Genomic DNA, 19,771 nt, shown 5'->3' with positions numbered 1-19,771 from the left:
CATACTGTTGTTTTCATTTCCTCCATGTCTAAATTTAGTCCTATCTTGTAGTTTTCTTTCTTTCCTCTCCCTCACTGTCCCTCGTTTCTGTAAGAGACACTGTAGTATTTATTTTTTATCCTAATATTCTTCGTTCATAGAAGCAGATACATTTTTTACCCTAATAGTATGCGTTCATAGGAGCAGATTTATTTTTTACCCTAATATTATTCGTTCATAGGAGCAGATTGTTCGTGTTGAAAGAGGGGAGTGGTCGGGGGGAGGGGGGTGGGGGGTGATGCCTACGTGAGAACTAGAAGTGAGGCTCAATCCCCGTGGGCGTGCTAGACAAACAGCCACCTCACGCCCGCACGCCACCCCCAAAACGCGGATTTTTTTTTTTTGTCTTTCTCTCTGTATATTTATTCGTGTATATTCCCTCCCTTTTCGTTTACATTACTTTAGTTTATGTGATTTGGTTTCGTCTCTCTTTCTTTCTGTCTTTCTTTGTTTCTTTTTCTTTCTTTTTTTCCCCTTTTTTTTCTTCCTTTTTTTCTCTCTCTCTCTCTCTCTCTCTCTCTCTATCTGGAAAGTTACTTCTGTCACTCGTTTCGTAAAGATGCCACATAGTCTTACTGAAAGATAATACAAGCCAGGTTAAATGAAGGAAGAGAGAGAAAGAGAAGCAGAGACAGAGAGAAGAAAGAGAAGCAGAGACAGAGAGAAGAAAGAGAAGCAGAGACAGAGAGAAGAAAGAGAAGCAGAGACAGAGAGAAGAAAGAGAAGGAGAGACACTCCCTTTCCCCGGCATTCCCTGACCTGCCGAAGCGCCGGGCCAAGCGCAGCAGCAGCAGGAGCGGGCGAGGGCGCGCGGCGGGTGGCGGGAGAGGCCGCTAAACAAGTGCTGTTGTTTCGCGGTCTCGACGGAGGCTGCTGGCGTGTGTCCCTCGAGATCTGGCGTTGCGGAGGCTTTGGTGCTGCTGCAGGTCGCGGGGAGGGGGGTCAGAGAGCTGGAGGAGGGGAGGAGGAAGGTGGGGGGGGAGGAGTTGCAGGATGAACGGTCACGAGGTTATGGTTTCGTTTGGTTTGTTGTGTGTGTGTATATATATATATATATATATATATATATATATATATATATATATATATATATATATATATTTTTTTTTTTTTTTTTTTTTTTTTTTTCTTCTTCTTTCTTTATGGTTGGTGAAATATATATGTATATGTAATATGATATGTATACGTATGTATATGTTAGTTATGAATTGAATTAAGCATTTGTTAGCATCTTCTTATGGATGCAAATGCATCTGAATCTGCATCGAGCCCAGCCAAGTCGCTCAGTTCATAGTTCATGGGCGACGAAGCGGGCTTATCAGAGTGACAATCTCGGATCATTGAGGTTAGATCAACATGAGGCTCAAGAGCGTCCGCGGGCCAGATGTTGCAGCATAGAAAGGTGGCCCAGATTGCTTGCTTGCATGCTCACTCGCCCGACACGCCCTCGCGGGGAGTTGATTAATATATTTCAGTGCTTGATAGAACCGAGTTCATGCAGAAGCGATCCAAATGTCAAGGTTTGTGCGTGCGTGCTTGCGTCGCGTAGTTCCGCATCAAGCCAGAGGGATGTTGCAGGACTGCGCTCTCTAAAATCAGGTTTAAAGGCACTGCGTAGGCGTGATGCGTATAGAGAGCCGCATACAAACCTTCCCCGAATTCTAAATATAGCCTGCTTGAGTATCCGGTTCACAGAGGAAAGTCGGATGCTACTGTTTACTTGATTCTTTACTACGACCTCTTTGGCTGCCTTTTCTCTCGTATTGATCGCACCACTGGAGTCTAATTGCTTGAACATTGAGGAGACGTTACGCAACTACGATTCACGTTGAAAATAACATGAGGGAAAAGTGATACTTTGTCTCTTTCCTTGTGATCGAAGATTTCCCAGGCAGCGGAGGTGTCCCTGAGGTTGTGGAGGTCATCCCTCCGAGCGGCGTTGCTGGGTTGGAGTGCAATGCTGAGGCCACCGACGCCACCCTGGCGAGGGAACCCGTCAGACAGCGGTCAGCGCGGCTCGGCGAAGTAGGGGGCGGGGGATAGGGGCCAGTGGGCAGAGGGGGTCCACACATACCTGTCCTTATTGTATCTGCACACCTTGCTACGTGCCCGCGCATCCCAGTGTCCCAGCATCCTGATAAGGGCGATATTAGGCGAGGTGGCATCAGCGCAGATAATCCTCGCCGGGAGAAGATAAGATTTGCGTGGCGTCCCCGGCGCAAGGACGACCGGGAACGGGGAAAGGGGAGGAGGGGGAGAGGGAGGGGAGGGGGAGGGGGAGGGGGAGGGGGGAGGACGATAAGAAAGGCGACGTCTTCATCATGTCGCTCATGGTAGTCATGTCTTGGAAGACGGGATGTACCTGTCCGCGTGCGAGTGATATGTTTTCCATAGCATAGTGATTAGAGTTTGGACTATTATGTGCCAACAGTGATCAAATATGTTGAAAGTTGTAATAGATTATAAATCTCTTGTTCAGCGTGGTGTCCATTCGTTTTCGTAATTTAGAAATGCTCGTAATCACAGCAGTATTTCCGCTTATAAAATACAGGTATCAATGAATGGTCCTTTTTAACCGCTTCAGTTGCCAGGTGTCTTCGGCCATAAGCGAGCCTGCAATAAGCGGACAGTGTGACGCCGAGATATAAAAAAAAAAGTTGAAAGATTCCAAGAGCGAAAAAAGGATCACTTTTTACGTGCCGTTCCTGTTCGGTGAACAGCATGCGTCCATAAGCAGATTATCTCTGAGGCGCTGGACAATACCCCCCATCCCCCACCACCACTACCACCTCCCTCTCTCCCCTCTTTTATATCTCCCCCCCCCCTTCATCTGTATTTCCCCCTCCCCCCTATCATTCCCCTTCTCCTTCCCCTCATTTCTCTCCCAATGCGACTTCTTGGCGCCTTCTAATCCATCACAATTAGGCACGCTGCTAACCTGTTTTCTGCGGGCTGTTTCGCTACGGGTGTCGGTCGGCCGGTCGTTGGTTCACCCCCCCTGCCGTTACCTTGAAGGAACTATGCTTTTGTTTTTCTTATTTTCCCGCATTTCCTGTTGCTGATTATCGTCCTCAGGGATGTAGAGTGCATATGTACAGACATTCTATATATCGATTCATATCTTTATATATGCAATCACGTATTCATTTATTCACACATGCAAATATTCAGTAACGCATTTACATTCGCACATGTATATACATACACCCGTATAGGTCGTTTAGTACAAGCATGGTTCGGTGTAATCCCCTTTCCTCTCCAAGTACGGGCGGGGAGAGAAGAGAAAAGGGAGGAGGAGAAGAGAAGAGAAGGGATGGGGAGGGTAGAAGAGGAGGGGATATGATAGGTAGGGGAGTAAAAGGGAGGGATGGGTTGGGGAGGATAGTGGACCAGCCAACGTGGCGCCGACACTCCATTGTCTACTCTCGCACTCCAGATTGGGGGCGGGAGGCAAGGGGCCAGGAGCTAGATTAGCTACTCCAGGAAGGACTCCCCGTATGCGCCTAGAGCCCCAGGTCGCCAACCGGCTCGTGCGAGGTCGGTCTCGCGTCGGGAAGCAAGACAGGTACCCCGTTGGATTGGATGCGGCCGAGGTGAAGATTATCTTACACGAGATGAGTAATTAATGTGCAATGACACCCAGTATCCCTTCTCCCCCCCCCCCCCCCCACACACACACACCCTTGCATACGGGAGCAGGCGCTTGATACGACTCTCTTTGTTGCGCAGTCGCTGTTTTTCATCCGAAAAATCCGCGCTCAAGTCATCCCGAGTGCCCGCCTCCCGCACACGCACACAGGAAACACGTCTTCTGCCTGAGAACAGCGCATACTGATTATGGCTCGGTACTTATTGCTGTCTGGGAGCGAGACGATATGGCTGTGTGCGCTGTTTAGGTCCTCTGTTCTTTGTCTGGGTTTTATAATATATATTTTTATATTATTTTTATTTATTGTTTTGTCTGTCGTTCTCTTGGGGGGTTATCTGAGGAAAGGGGGCAGAGAGAGAGAGAGAGAGAGAGAGAGAGAGAGAGAGAGAGAGAGAGAGAGAGAGAGAGAGAGAGAGAGAGAGAGAGAGAGAGAGAGAGAGAGAGAGAGAGAGATCGAAAGGGGGGAGATAGAAGAGTTTTAATATCCTAAGCCTGATTTTCTCTCTCATTTCATCTTTCTCTTCACTCTTCCCTCCTCTCTCCTTATCTCATCTTTATATGTCTGTGCGCGCGACTGTTTATCTCCGTATATCTGTCCCAGTATCCATTTATCTCTTTCTGTCTCCCATCTCCTGTCTTTCGTCTTCTTACCTGGACCAGTTTGCCGTGGTAAGCAATCGCAGGTGACCGCCCAGACAGCCACAGGTATGTCTTGCCTTCCCCCTCTTTCCTCAATGGTTTGCCCCCCTCTCCCCTTCCCCTTCTGCCCCCACCTTGCCTCTTCCCTCCCTCCCTATTCTTAAATATTCCCTTGTATTTTTGTTCTGTTTCTATTGCCTTCTTCCTTTTCCCATCTACCCCTCTGAACTCCTTTCTTGTGGCCAGCGAGCATTGAAATGGGCGTGTTTTGTGTGGGCGTGGTATAGGCTGTGGTCTGAGGGCGGAGGGGCGGAGTGGGCGGTCAGCAGTAATGGCGGGAGAGAAGGAGGAAGGATGCGGTTGCTGGAGGTGGGGGGAGCGAGGGTGCAATATGAGAGTAAACCTACATTCCTACGTACCATTTTGGGGGGGTTTCTTCCCCGCCTTAAGTCTTAATTTTGTGACTTGGATAAATAATTCCCACATGTTTTATGTTCGATGGTGAAGGTAAGCTGACTAGGGGACTTATTTACCCGAGACGCGTAGGTGGCATGAGGCCTACACGCTGTGCCGTCCATTACTCTGTCTACGCCACGAGAACAAGCAGCCTCTTGATTGCATTCTCTGCAGGGTATTGTGTCGACGCTCGGGCTGACCTTATCTCGCGTCTTATCGAGCGATCGTGAACATCTTTCTGTGGTGTGTCACGCTGGATACATTAACAGACGCGCAGATAGGAAAGTGACAGAGAGAGAGGGGGAGAAAGGGAAGAGGGAAAGGGATGGGGTAGGAGAGACACAGGGAGGGAGACAGAGAGAGAAAGAAAAAGAAGAGAGAGAGAAAGAAAAAGGAGTGAGAGGGAAATATATATATATATATATATATATATATATATATATATATATATATATAGAAAGCGGAGAGAGTGAGAGAAAGGGAATTGTAGGGAAAGGAGAAAGAAACAGATAGACAGAATGTTTGTCCCTAGTTCCCCGGAGAATAACGAAAGGCGGGGGAGCGGGGTCGCCGTGCGGTCCCTCGCTCGGCTATGCCCAACTCCTCGAAAGCTCCTCGTCACGGAGGAAGGCGCACTGATCGCTCTGAGTGACGGCTGAGTAAGGCGAGAGCCGGGCCGGGAATACAAACAGCACAAGGGAGAGCAGCCTGCGAGACAGGACGCGGTCGAGACGAAAAGGGACGGCGCCGCGAAGTCCGGCGTTATGCAAGAGAAAAGAACGGGTTGACATGTGAGATTAAAAAAAAAGATGGAAAAGATAGATTATCTTGCCCCCCCGTCCAGTGATTATACGTAGCTCATTAGTCAAGGGAAGAGGGCAGTGCATATATCGACGTCGACCGAATCAACTCCATCTCAAGTAGGGAGTCGTGTCGTCTGGTGGTGGAGAGGGAGCAGGGAAGGGGTGAAAGGGGAGCCGGGGTGGAGCGGAGAAGGGACTGGGAGGTGGAGGCGGGAGATGGAACAGGGAGGGGAGCGTTGAAAGGGGAGCCGGGAGATGGAGCAGAGGAGGCATGGGAAAGGGGTTTGGAAAGAGAGCAAGGGGGCGGTTGGGGCAGGAGGAGCAGGGAGGGGCTATTAGGGGAAGCGAAAGGAAGGAAAGGCAGCGTGCGTGTGCAAGGTGGCAAGGTGCGTCCGCCTGGAAGTAAAAGGGTTGGCGCCGATCGGCCTAAACCCCTTTCATCGGATGCCGAGGGAGAGAGCGCATGGAGAAAGAGGGGGGGGGGGATAGGAGGCGGGAGGGAGACCCTTTCTCGTGGTTTCGTAGGACATATGGAACTTCAATAACATTCTTGCTGATTAATAACCCAGGTTATTAATGACCATCGCGGGTTCGGTCAGATAGGTATAGAATGAGCGAAACATTCTATTCCTACCGAAACTCTGGCTAACGGAAGGAGAGGAGGAGATGCATGGTTGATGATGAGGGGGGAAGACGCCTAGACATCTATTCGGGGGAAGAAGAAGAAGAAGAAGAAGGAGCAGAAGTAAGCAAGGAGAGAAGGATTAGGCCGTGGCGGGCGGGCAGTGGGCATGAGAGCGGGGCAGGGCTGTCACTTGCAGCCAGCCAAGTAGAATTAAACAGACCGGCGCCTCCGTGTCCACTCAACTCCCTTGTCTCCCTCCCCCCTCCTGCATCCAAAAAAAAGAGGTACTCCTTCTCATGCACAAGCGGAGGACGGGGGGGGGGGGGGGTAACATGATGAGGGTCATGGTTGAGTAACATCAGGGAGTGGATGACTCACTTCATGATCATTACGCTTTTTTTACCTCTGTCTCTTCTTTTATCTCATTATAAACATGGTTGATAGACTCGGGATCTTCTGACAGAGGCTCTCCTGTTCCTGCAAACGCCCGGATGACAGTTCAAGACGGTCTTGCGGGGCTGTTTGATCCCTTTCTACTTCTGAACTATATTGCCATGAAGACTCGTTCAGTTTAACACAAATTATTGTCGGATTCTAAACATATCAAAACGAGGAGAGATATAGAAAGACGGGGAATGGGAACGTGAGACAGGTAGACCGGTAGATAGGGAGACGTCAAACAAACAAACAGCATAAGAAAAACAGACGCGCGCCCACACACACACACACACACACACACACACACACACACACACACACACACACACACACACACACACACACACACACACACACACACACACACGCACACGCACACAAACACGCACACAAACACGCACTCAAACACAAACACACACACAAACACACACACAAACACACACACACACACACACACACACACACACACACACACACACACACACACACACACACACACACACACACACACACAGATGACAAGCAGATAAACAGCAAAACACATGCAGACAAGCAGACAGAGAGCGAGAGCGCATCCAGACCGTATCAGTGCATCGTCGACGCCGCCTTCAGGAACCGCGGCGTCGTTCGCACTAAACGGGCGCTGAAGAGCTCGCGGGGGAGGCAGGGTCCGGCCGCTCTCTCAAGGTATGCGGGCCATGTTTATGTTAATTGGTGGCCCGTATTAACATAGCGCTCCGGACGCCCCTCGGATGTGGATCGCGAGGTATAATATCCATTTGAAGACGGAGTAAAAGGATGGTGTTGATGTCGGTTGTGATTGATGGCGTTGCTCGAAGTGAATGGAAGGGGGAGAGGTGCTCATGTAGTGTCTGTTGGGGCGAGAGAGCGAGGTTTGAAAAGAGAAATAGCCGTGTATTTTCCGCGTCAGATATGTGATGAGTGCGTAGATTTTCTGGATGGTGGAAAAGAAGGAGGTTTACATGGATAACAAAACCAAATAAGTATATTTATATTTATCTATCTATATATCGATATCGTATGTTTCATAATTTTGCAAAAACAACAACAACAAAAAGTAAGGTCAAATTTTGGAAAGTACTGGCACATTTTGGCCTCGCGTAATGAGCCAGGAAAACGAGTCTGCCCGAAAGCCATCTCGGGCTGATGGCGGCGGCGTCGCGGCGATCGAGTGCAACGGCAGAGGTCGGCGCTGCGAGGGCGGGGCGGGGCGGGGCAAGGAGGGGGAGGGGAGGCTGAGGTCGTTTTCTTCGACTTGAGACGTCTTGAGTTTTCTAAGGCAGTCCTAGTCCTAACCTAGTCCTTTCTCTTAACCTCCTCTTCGTCTTCTCTCTGCATCCTTCCTATCATCCTTGTATCGCATTTTCTTTTCCATTACATAACTCTTCGCTTGTTATTTCCCTCTACCCTTCGTATCTCCCGCCGGTCGATTTTTATTATTATTATTTGGCGAAGATGCTCGTTTTATATTTATATTTTTTCTTAGTTCTTTCATATTTTTTTTCTTTTTCCTAGTTTTTCATTTATATAATTTTTCCACTTCTACCTTTTCCCTTCTACTTCACCTCCGATTTCTCTTCTGTTTATCTAACCTTATGTTCAGGTTTAAGTACTCTTTTATTGCTTTTATTACCCTCTTTTGTGTGTAAGATTCGCGCAAGGGAGGTTACATCACTGAGAAATTTGCGTGCAAGAATAGCATTTCGCTCCATCATCGTGTTTGATTTCGGTGAGGTGAGGGTGTGTGTTAGAGGGAGGGGGAGGGAGAAGGGGGAGGTGAGGGTGTGTGTGAGAGGGAGAGAGAAGGAGAAGGAGACAAGGACCAAGGTGAGAGGGAGGAAGGGGAGGGAGAAAGAGAGAGATCGAGGGAGAAAGAGAGAGAGGGAAGGAGAAAGAGAGAGAGGGAGGGAGAAAGAGAGAGAGGGAGGGAGAAAGAGAGAGAGGGAGGGAGAAAGAGAAAGAGGAAGGGAGAAAGAGAGAGAGGGAGGGAGAGAGAGAGAGAGAGAGAGAGAGAGAGAGAGAGAGAGAGAGAGAGAGAGAGAGAGAGAGAGAGAGAGAGAGAGAGAGAAATTTTGTTGAGAACCTTATCAGCGGGACATCTCTCTGTGCAGTCTCGGACAAATTAAGTTCAGATTTCGAAAAAAGAGAGAAGTGAGAAGGATGGGAGGGGAATGGAGGGAAGGGGATGCAGGGTTGACCGCAGCGGAGGCCACACTCACCAGCCCTGTCACCCTCGGCACCCTTAACCACCCTTAACCGCTCTGACGTCCCGAACCAGGTATTTATGTCGCCTTAATTACACCTGTCCCTGGGGAAGACGTCGTTGGCTGCGTCGGTTTTTGAGGCTAACCTCGCTGCTCCTTAGAGCCCTTCGGCCGCGGATATTTCCTTCTGAAGGGACTCGAAAAGCGACGTTTTTCATCTCTTCTGCCTCTCTGTTTATAAGAGGGGCGAGCGGGAGATGCGACATTATCTCCAATGAGCTTCGTTACTGCCATGCCCCGCCCTCCGTCGCCCCGATCTCGGAAAGATAAGGAGCGCGCGGGCCCTTGAAGGACTTCTTCGCCGTAACGTGCGCACTCTGTAAGGAAATTGTTTATAAAGGCCTGGTTTGTAGATTTCCATGTGATGATAATTCAGTTATAATTTCTCTATATTAGTTGTAAATGGTGAAGGGAAAACGGACTTGAAATGCCTTCAAGAAGAGATAACATCAGGCGCCCACTCATGGGGCGCGTGGGCGTGTCCCTTGCGGTCGGGGCATTTGGGTATCCAGCGGGCCTTGTGGGCGGATACCTGGATCCGCTCCCCCTCCACACACACACAAAACCACATGGGCGGGAATCTGGGTGGATCTGCCCCCCCCCCCCTCAGCCCCAGTCGTTCCCCGCCCTCCCGTCGGGAAGTTAATTGCCTGAGCCTCCCATGCAACCCATTGTCGCGCCCGCCGGGACGCCCGATCTCGGGTGTTTTGTGTGAAAGCTCTGCGGCGAGTGCGGCGGAGGGCGCGCGCGGTGGGAGGCTGGGCATGGGGGGGGGGGGCTCGCTCTCTTTGTTTGGGCGTGGGCGGGGGGGGGGGGGTGCGTTGTGGGTTGCGTAAGGAATAAGTTGCAGTTTTGATAGTTGCTGATATGACTATTGTCATGATGAATTAAGTTCATTTTATAACCATCAGACAGTTACAAATGTATGTATGCTCATGCACACACACACACATACGCACACACACACACGCGCACGCACACACACACACACACACACACACACACACACACACACACACACACACACACACACACACACACACACACACACACACACACACACACACGTCTGTTTGTGTGTGTGCATTTTTGCATGCATTTGTGTATCTGTATAAAGGAGTGGATTTTGGCCACCCACGACAACCTCCACGTAACTCTATATTCCCGCCCGCATAACCCCCCCCCCCCCCTTCCCCTCTTCCCCTCTTCCACGACACCGATAGTCATCCCCGCCGCCCATACTTCCGACGCCACCGCCCACGTCGGCTGTCGCCACCCACGGCAGGCGCCCGTTGAAGTCTTTGCTGTGTAAACGAAAAGGGCGACCTTCCTTCGGCGAAAGGAATGCGCGCCTCGCCGATTCCCCCCGTGCATCCTTCCGGACCGAGACATAGGCCTATTCTAAATTTTTTAGGCCCAGATGTGATGGTAATCTCCTCATCGGATGGTATGGAAAGGCCGTGTTCAACAAGGCGACGGTGAAATTCTCATGCCAGTGGTCAGAGAGAGAGAGAGAGAGAGAGAGAGAGAGAGAGAGAGAGAGAGAGAGAGAGAGAGAGAGAGAGAGAGAGAGAGAGAGAGAGAGAGAGAAAGAAAGAGAAGAGAACGAGAACGTAGATACAGAGCCTTGTTACCTCCTTACGCGAAGTAAGGCTATTCCACCAATGTCACTGTTATTCGCTTTGAAAAAAAAATGACGAGAAAAGAACTTACGCAGCTATTGCGAAATAAAGAAAAATGAGAGAACGTTTTTTCTCGTCAGTGGAGATCGAATGACCGCTTGACGCACGTCCTAAAACCCCAAAGGCGCTTGCGATGGAGGGCCGCGCGCCAGGTGTGACTTGGGTGGTCGCGTCCTGCCTTCCCTTCCTCCCGCTGCAGCCGAGCCCCTGTAACCCTACCTGTATCTACGTCTCATCATGTAGGCTGGCATAAGGAAAAGGGGGGGATTCGAGGCCCTTTGTCACGCCGCGTGAGGGATGGGCGTGGGCGTGGGAGAGGGGACGCTGGGTCTTCGTGGGCGTAATGGGCCTTGTACCGCGTGGGGGGGATCTTGCCTGGAGGGAGATTGTAGACTTGGTATTTTGTGTGTGTTTGTTCGTTTGTTTTGCATATGTGTATAGATATACTCATTGGTTTGCGCATGTTCCAGTGTTCAAAGGCGATCTTATTCACTAACCAACTTATATTTTTTGTTTCAGGGTTACTTGGAGTACTGGAGGCGACAGCCAGAGTCCGGAGTCACACAAAGACAAGTAGACGATCTCTTCTCCAACATCGAGCAGATATACGCATTTAACAAGTGAGTATGAAGCGTGCATTGGCGTAAGCAGTTCAAGGGTTGAAGATGCACTCGCACAATAAAGTCAATGGAGTTGGTGATTTATTTAAGTAGATTATCTCTCTCTCTCTCTCTCTCTCTCTCTCTCTCTCTCTCTCTCTCTCTCTCTCTCTCTCTCTCTCTCTCTCTCCCTCTCTCTCTCTCTCTCTCTCTCTCTCTCTCTCTCTCTCTCTCTCTCTCTCTCTCTCTCTCTCTCTCTCTCTCTCTCTCCCTCTCTCTCTCTCCTCCCCCTGTTTTTCCCTCTATCACCCTCCCCCCCCTCCCTTCCTCTCTCCGCCTCCCTGATCCTTCCTCCTCCCCCTCTTCTCTCCTCCTCTCCCTCCACTCACTCTCACACCCACCCCGTGCCCCTGTCTTGGAATCCTCGAGCCCGCCGAAGACCAGGAGGCCCCGGGCTCAGGCAGGCGGAGCGGGAGGTGAATGATTACAGACTCCGGTGATGGAACTTGCATTAGGCTTGTTTCTTTTTTTACGACTGCTAATTTGAGACATTCAGGAGCGTGTGTGGTTGTGCGTGTGTGTGTGTGTGGGTGGAAGGGTGGGGGGGAAGGGAGGGAACTGGGGGAGATGGAAAAGTCATGAGGGATTGGAATCTGTGTTGTTTTTGTTGTGTATTTTCTTAAGGAGGGATGATGATGATAAGGAAACTAGGAGAGTATCTGCCTGTGTTTATGTATTTGTATATTATAGTGGAATTTGTCCTTTGCTCAAATAATAAGTTTAAAGCGTATTTTTATGAATTTATTTGATGTAGGGTTAAAGGAATGAAATTTATTTAGGTGCTTTTTAGATAAATGGTCAGAGGTTCCAGCGAGAGGTACATGGCTCCTGTTGCACGCGTAATAATAGCCTCACTAGGAGAGTGACAGGGACAAGTGCCTCCGTGCTCTGTGAATGCTTCGTTGCATAAAGTGCGGGCCGTTATGTGTTAGTGTGTCTGGAGAGAAAGAGAAGGAGAAAGGAAGTGGGCGGTAAAGCATAGACAGAGTAGGCGTTAGTTCCTATTATGTTGTTCTCTTTTGATTTATAGGATACATTAAAAAAAAAAACCTTGGGCGAATGCGTTTCGTAATGTGATTTCGATGTGCGTTTCAGGGGGTTCCTGTCAGAACTGGAGGCATGCGGTGTGGACCCCGTGGAAGTGGCTCGCTGCTTCGTGAGGAACAACAACGGGTTCGCGATTTACACGCAATACTGCACCAATTATCCCAGGTGAGTCCTGCGACATCCCGGCGTCGCTGACCCAGATGTGCCACGAGAAGGTTTCTGGTTGTGGTTTTTATCTGTGGAGTTTGTATTTGTTATTATGTTTACATGTAAATAATTGTCATTAATCTATCATTTAGTGCACATTAATTCATTCACTGTTTGTCTTATCCAGGACGGTGTCGGTACTGACCGAGCTCATGCGCGGAGAGGCCTCCGTGCGAGCCTTCCGCGAGCGGCAACTCGCCCTCGGCCACACCCTTCCTCTCGGCTCGTATCTCCTCAAGCCCGTGCAGCGCATCCTCAAGTACCACCTCCTCCTCGGAAACATCGTCAAGCACTTCGAGAAGGAATGCAGTGGTTACTCCGAGATCTGGAACGCCCTCTCGGCGATGACAGGGATGGCGCACCACATCAACGACATGAAGCGGCGCCACGAGCACGCCGTCAGAGTGCAGGAGATCCAGTCGCTGCTCTACGGCTGGCAGGTGAGCGCGGCCTCGGGCTCTGTTCGGCTCTTCGTGTGCGCAAGGCTCTCGAATTGCATAGATCTCTTCAATGTAAAATATAATCTCTGCTAGATATCGTATATGAAAAATATATTTTTGATGTGTTGATTGATTTAATATATGATTTTCCTCCGACAGTTTGAAGACCTTACTACCTATGGCGAACTAGCAGCGGAGGGAACGTTCAGAATGTGGGGCGCGAAGGGCCTTCGACATGTGTTCCTCTTCGACAAAATGATCCTTATCGCCAAGAAGAAGGAGGAAAATATTCTTATGTACAAGACACACATTCTGGTGAGTATCTTGCAACACGGATGAAAGAAACCCGCGGTTGTTGTTTTCTTCTTTGTTATTGTAATGAAAACTTGTGATATATATGTTTGTGTGTGAATGTGTGTGTGTGTGTGTGTGTGTGTGTGTGTGTGTGTGTGTGTGTAAATGTATATATATGTATATATATACACATTTATATACACATGTATATACATATATACACATACATACATATAAATATACACACACACACACACACACACACACACACACACACACACACACACACACACACACACACACACAAACACTCAAACACACACACACACACACACACACACACACACACACACACACACACACACACACACACACACACACACACACACACACACACACACACTCAAACACACACTCAAACACACACACACACACACACACACACACACACACACACACACACACACACACACACACACACACACACACACACACACACACACACACACACACACACACACACACACACACACACACACACACACACACACACACACACACACACACACACACACACACACACACACACACTCAAACACACACACACACACACACACACACACACACACACACACACACACACACACACACACACACACACACACACACACACACACACACACACACACACACACACACACACACACACACACTCAAACACACACACACACACACACACACACACACACACACACACACACACACACACACACACACACACACTCAAACACACACACACACACACACACACACACACACACACACACACACACACACACACATACACATGTATATATATGAATGAGGTATAAGCATGTCAATCACATCTTTCTTTTCTTTTCAGTGTTCAAACTTGATGTTGATCGAGTCTGTGCCCGGAGAGCCTCTCAGCTTTCACGTGATTCCGTTCGATAACCCGAGAATGCAGTACACCCTGGAGGTAAGGGCGACAGCATTCATCTCTGCATTTCCTTACCCGTTTATTCTCGTTGTATGCCAGTATGAATGGCTCATTTTAGCCTAAAATGCCCTTTCTCCCCATTTTCTGTTTATTATTAACTTCCTTCAATTTTACGTACATGGAAAGGATAACCAGTTCTTCACTTCCGTGCATACTTTGAAGCGATAACGAATTATCTTCACTTCTCCATTCACTAAAAGGGTAACTAATTGTCTTGGTGTTTTCCTGCAGGCGCGGAGCTTGGAGCAGAAGAGAGAGTGGACGCTGCAGCTGAAGAGAGTCATTCTTGAGAATTACAGTGCCAACATACCCGCTCACGCCCGACAGCTGGTCATGGAACTCGGCCAGAGCAAACCTGACGGTAAGCACGGTTGGAAAAGTGTTTTTTTCCCTTTTCTTGTTTTTTTAATATTTTTCCTTCGTTTCATGTTTTTCTCAAGCTCTTTGGTTGTCAAGATTATAACTGTAACTATTAAGTTGGAAGAGGATTTATTTGATGTCCTGGTATTTATACATTGGGCGTGGACTGTTGGGCTCGATAGTAACGACGTTAACCCCTCCCACAGACGTGCTGATGTCGGAAGTGCGCAGCAGCGGGCGGCGAGCGCACCACGCCCCTGAGTACCTGGAGAAGAGGAAGGTGGACCGGGAACGGCGGAGATCGTCTGAGGGAGGACTCAACACCAAGCTCAGACTCCGGCGATCCAGCAGAACGAGGAAGGAGAAAGAGGAAGTAAGTCTGAAATTGCTTTGATGTATTTCGTTTAGTATTTGTCTTCTCAAGGGAACACACGCATGCACACACACACACACACACACACACACACACACACACACACACACACACACACACACACACACACACACACACACACACACACACACACACACACACACACACACACACACACTTGTTTTCGGGGAGATTTTGAGAGATGTTGTTAAATATTTAGCAAAGGCTAGTGGACGTGAGGTTATTTATTGACGCCGTTTTTCTGCAGAAGGTGACGCGAAGCCGGAGCGTGAGCCGCACTAGAGACACCGAGGACGAGGAGATGGACCGAAAGGTGTCAACAACCTCAGCGCCTACGTCGTGTGAGAAGCCAAAGGTAAATTGAGAAAAGTTCTTTCCGCTCCTTTCAATTCGACAAACACTTATTTCCTACAACAAATTTCCATTTTATGTGGGATATTAAGTGCGTTTTTCCTTGCAGTTGAAGTTGACGATGTGGGGGCGCCGCCGCTCAGAGCCCGGCATCGGCAGCCGGGAGTCGCTCTCGCTGGCCTCCACCATCAACCTGGACGAGGGGCTGGACACCCCGCCCTCCAGCCTGGTCCAGACGCCGCAGCCCCTCGACGTAGCCACGCCCTCCGGACCAGCCACCCCCGAGGTCAGTGCTTTCGCCTCTTGGCTTCTCTATGGTAATTTTGCTATAATGGCGGTGTACTAGATTAAGCAAAGGAATGGTCAACAAAATGTGCTTAAAAGTGAATTGTTGTTGCTCCACAGGTGTCCCTTGACGGAGTTTCCATGTCCGAGTACGAGCGGGAGGACGGCGAGGGGACCAGGACGGGCAGGGAATACGAAGAAGGCAGCGAGAACGGAGAAAACCTCGAAGAGATCATCAGTCAGCTTCTCCAGAATAAACTGCAGCTTCAGAAGCTTCTCCTGAGCAAGCAGCGCCGAGGCTTGATGAGAAAGCTCCCACTCCGCTACGAGACGTCCGACACGGAGAACGAGGACGGCCCCTTCAAGGCCAACGGCTCGTACGCGGGCTCGGACGCCGGCGACACACTCCGGCACGAGGACGTGGGCGACTATGTGGACTTCTATTTCAATGGCATGGGCAAGGAGGGAGAGTGTGCCACACAGACTGAAAGTGCCAATGTTTCCAGTAGTGAATGCCAGTCGATGTACAGCAGTGCCGTCTCAGTGCATCAACCGTGTGATAATAAGTCTCTGTCTAATGAAAAGAAGACGAAGCCAGTGAGAAGATCGTCGTCCGACCTCAGCTTCAAGAAGATGCCAACACTCAAGAAAATGAACTCGAATTACGACAATCTGCTCAACATCTGGAGCACGATAAGAGGGAAAAGCCCAGAGAAGAGGCAGAGCGGAGCATTCCAGCAAGTCAAGGTATCACAGACTCCCACAGCGACTTTAGAGAGGCCGAGGTTAAGACGGGCTCAGTCCTTCTCCGCGGAGAAGTGTCTATCGAATAACCACGAAAATATTTACGTCTCGGCGGCGCAGCTCACGCCCCAGCCCCACACGGCCCCCGCGGAGACCTCGAAGCCCCCGGAGGTGTGGGTGCGCGACGAGAGCCCCCGGGAGAACCGCGAGCGCCCGGTCACCATCGCTTTCTACAACAGCAACGAGGTGAGTCTGAGCGCGCTCGAGCAGTACCTCAACCAGCCCCGGCCTCCGAGACGGTGCAGCGAGCGGTTCCCTTACGACACCGAGGACAACATGACGGATTACTCCATGACGCCGCACATGAGCATGGACAACATCCTCAGCATACATCCCGAGCACAAGATCTACAAGTCCACAAATAATAAATCGACGTTAAAGACTGTGCTAAACAAAATTACGAGTCCCAGAAACAACAAGACCGTGTCAGAACCTTCAGGCTCAGTCTACAATTACTCAATGGAGAGTGAGCTTGACAAGGGCATGGATAAGAGAGCGAGTAAAATGGTATATAACATGGCGAGACAGTGCTCCAAAACCCTGAAGGAACGCATAAAGCAGATCCGAGCCGAGGACATCGAAAAAGCCCCTGTCCCCAAGTCCCCAACGGAGAACGTGTACGCCCTGCCGATATACAAGCAGGGGAGCTCGAGTATCGGGGCTCGTTTGGCTGGTACGAACGAGCCTTCCGACTATGCCGTGCCGAGAATCCGACCTCTTGACCAGAAACCCAAGTCCGACCTCAGACCCGACTCGGTTCTCTCTTCTTCCTCCATCCTCACATCTTCCTCGTCCTCTTCCTCGTCTTCCAGTCGTGATACGAAATTTTTAGAAGGCATTGAAGTCTCTAATAACATGGCTAATGTGGAAGAGGAAAATGAGGAAAATCAAGAAACCCCTTCATTCGACAGCGACGCCTCAGCCGACAGTTATTATGAACGATCTTTTGAGGCGATAGAGAACCTTGAGACCGAGATATTCCGAGACAGTGCCATCTATAGCGACCCCGAAGACACGGAATCCCCCCCGAACAGCCTGAATCAGGAGCGGCCATCCACTAGTCCCAAGTCCAAGTCCCCGAATTCCAAGAAGTTCTCCCCCAGATCTTCTACAAAGGTCACGAAGAAGGCTGTGTCCCCCAGCCGCCATGCCTCCCCCGAGATCGTGGTGACGCCTGAGGAGCCGTCGGCCGCCGCGGAGGCCGAGTCGACGTCCTCCAGCGGCGTGGCATCCATCAGCCCCCGATCGTCCCCACAGGCGAAGAAGGTCCCGCCCCCCGTCCCCGCCAAGCCTGACAGCATAAAGACCAAACGCCCGTGCGGGAACCTCATTATGCAGCAGCTCAAGAACCTGGAGGAGTGCAGGAAATTCAGTCGCGACGACCAAAACAGCAGCCCCTCGTTCGACGGCTTCCGAAGCCTGGACGACCGCCGAAAAGAGCTGGAGGTGTGTCGGGTCAAAGGGGACGACGGAGAAGAGCCCAGCGCGTCCCCCAGAGGAACCCCAGAGAGAGAAAACAGTGCGGACAGGAGCTCTCGGTCGCCGAGATCCCCCACTCTCGTGACTCCTCCTATTATAAAAAATCCCATTACTTTATCTCCCCTTAGTTTACCCGTGACTAGGTCGTCCTCAGTACCACCCAGACTTTCCCCTCGCCCCTCACTCACGCCCGAGTCTCCGCTGCCTGCATCTGTCGGAACGCAGAGTCCAGCAGGGAGCGAGAGGGCGTCGCCACTGCCGCCGACATGCCAAGATGGGGAGGAGCTGGATGAGCCGCGCGTTGCCAGGGGTTGGGTGCGACATGTTATAGGGAAGTTACAAGCGGAAACAGACGTGTGATAGTTTTATATATATGTGTGTGTGTGTGTGTGTGTGTGTGTGTGTGTGTGTGTGTGTGTGTGTGTGTGTGTGTGTGTGTGTATGTATGTATGTATGTATGTATGTATGTGTGTATATATATATATATATATATATATACTGTATATATATATATATATTTGTGTGTATGTGCGTGTAACTTGCTATTTAATGGCGTAATAGCTCACAGACAATAAAGTGCATTGTGTTATAACAGTAAAATACGGTGTTAAGCGACAAATGAAAATAAACAAATTTAGATTGTGAAAAGTTATAACCGATGGACATCCTCACCAGAGGATTTGAATGTTATAGCTGCATTTCGAACCAAAAGTTGCCCGAAACCCTTTTGCCCTTCAGTAAGTTCTATGAACTTATATCAAAATAGATGAGCTTGCCATTGCATTATCCAGTGAAGACGAATGTGGAGAAAAGGCATTGACTTTGCTGCACAATTGGTTTTTTCATACAAACTAGTCAAAGACAATCTCTTTACGGCATAGTGTAAAATAAATCAAGGTCAAAAACTATCGAAATCTTGCATTTATCGCTCTTCATGTTAAACTCTTCTTTCTTTTTTACCTTATAATTAATACCCTTTCGGCTTTATTATACTTTGCCATTGTTTCTCTCCATTTTACTTGAAGTTTTTGACCTATATGTATTATTTTTGTTGGTGCTTTAAATATGCATTATTGAATATTAATTGAGATTTGCTTTCATTTCTAGTTCCATGTGATGGCTTCCCCCATAATTGAATGCTATTAATTTTAACTAAAGATTCTATGTTTTAATCCTCACCTTCTCTTACGCTCTGTCACTCAGTGATTGTGTACAGTGTCACGATTGCGGGATGCGGTGGGAATCGCTATTGATCCTAAGGCTGAAAATCCTGTTTTTCTGTTCAGTCTTAGCACCTATAAGATTCTCACCGCTGTCCTGGCGGGAGTGAACTCTATATGATTGTTTTCTTTTGGTACATTATTATACGGGAACTTTTTATTACATTTGGATGTTAATGTAAGAATCCTTTTTGTGCTTTTATAAAGCAAAGAACCTATGTACAGTTTATACATACTATAATGTTCTAATAAAAAATACAATATGAATGCCTCTTTTATTTCATGATCTTTTGTTCATCAGGTAAAATGATAATAAGTCATATCTACTGTACGGAAGAAAAAATACAAACACTATTTGAAGGGAAATCATCGTGTTGCTTATGATTTACAATTAATAGACAGTATATAGAAATATCTAGAACTTATTTATAATTCTTATAAATGATATGAAATACATTATCCTTATCAATCTCCTCACTCAACAACCGCATATACACATGCACACACACACACACACACACACACACATATATATATGCATGTGTGTATATGTATGTATGTATATATATAGGTAGATAGATAGATAGATAGAAG

At 48.9% G+C, this 19,771-nt stretch overlaps 1 protein-coding gene across 6 annotated transcripts in view; it reads left to right on the top strand.

The window, feature by feature from the left end:
- LOC125035408 overlaps positions 1–19,444 on the top strand; it is a 412,822-nt gene extending 393,378 nt beyond the window's left edge. For all 6 annotated transcript variants that reach the window (XM_047627780.1, XM_047627782.1, XM_047627778.1 and 3 more), the window contains 10 exons: positions 11,136–11,236; positions 12,371–12,487; positions 12,657–12,969; positions 13,129–13,284; positions 14,168–14,263; positions 14,516–14,645; positions 14,851–15,017; positions 15,286–15,393; positions 15,499–15,675; positions 15,795–19,444. In XM_047627780.1, the coding sequence (XP_047483736.1) occupies positions 11,136–11,236; positions 12,371–12,487; positions 12,657–12,969; positions 13,129–13,284; positions 14,168–14,263; positions 14,516–14,645; positions 14,851–15,017; positions 15,286–15,393; positions 15,499–15,675; positions 15,795–18,317 (3,888 nt within the window). In that variant the 3' untranslated portion in view covers positions 18,318–19,444. The remainder of the gene's footprint in view (positions 1–11,135; positions 11,237–12,370; positions 12,488–12,656; positions 12,970–13,128; positions 13,285–14,167; positions 14,264–14,515; positions 14,646–14,850; positions 15,018–15,285; positions 15,394–15,498; positions 15,676–15,794) is intronic.
- Positions 19,445–19,771: the final 327 nt, after the last annotated feature.

The sequence above is a fragment of the Penaeus chinensis genome, chromosome 19 (genome assembly GCF_019202785.1).
Source record: "Penaeus chinensis breed Huanghai No. 1 chromosome 19, ASM1920278v2, whole genome shotgun sequence".
Taxonomy (NCBI): Eukaryota; Metazoa; Arthropoda; class Malacostraca; order Decapoda; family Penaeidae; genus Penaeus; species Penaeus chinensis.
This window is presented reverse-complemented; position numbering and strand designations above follow the sequence as displayed.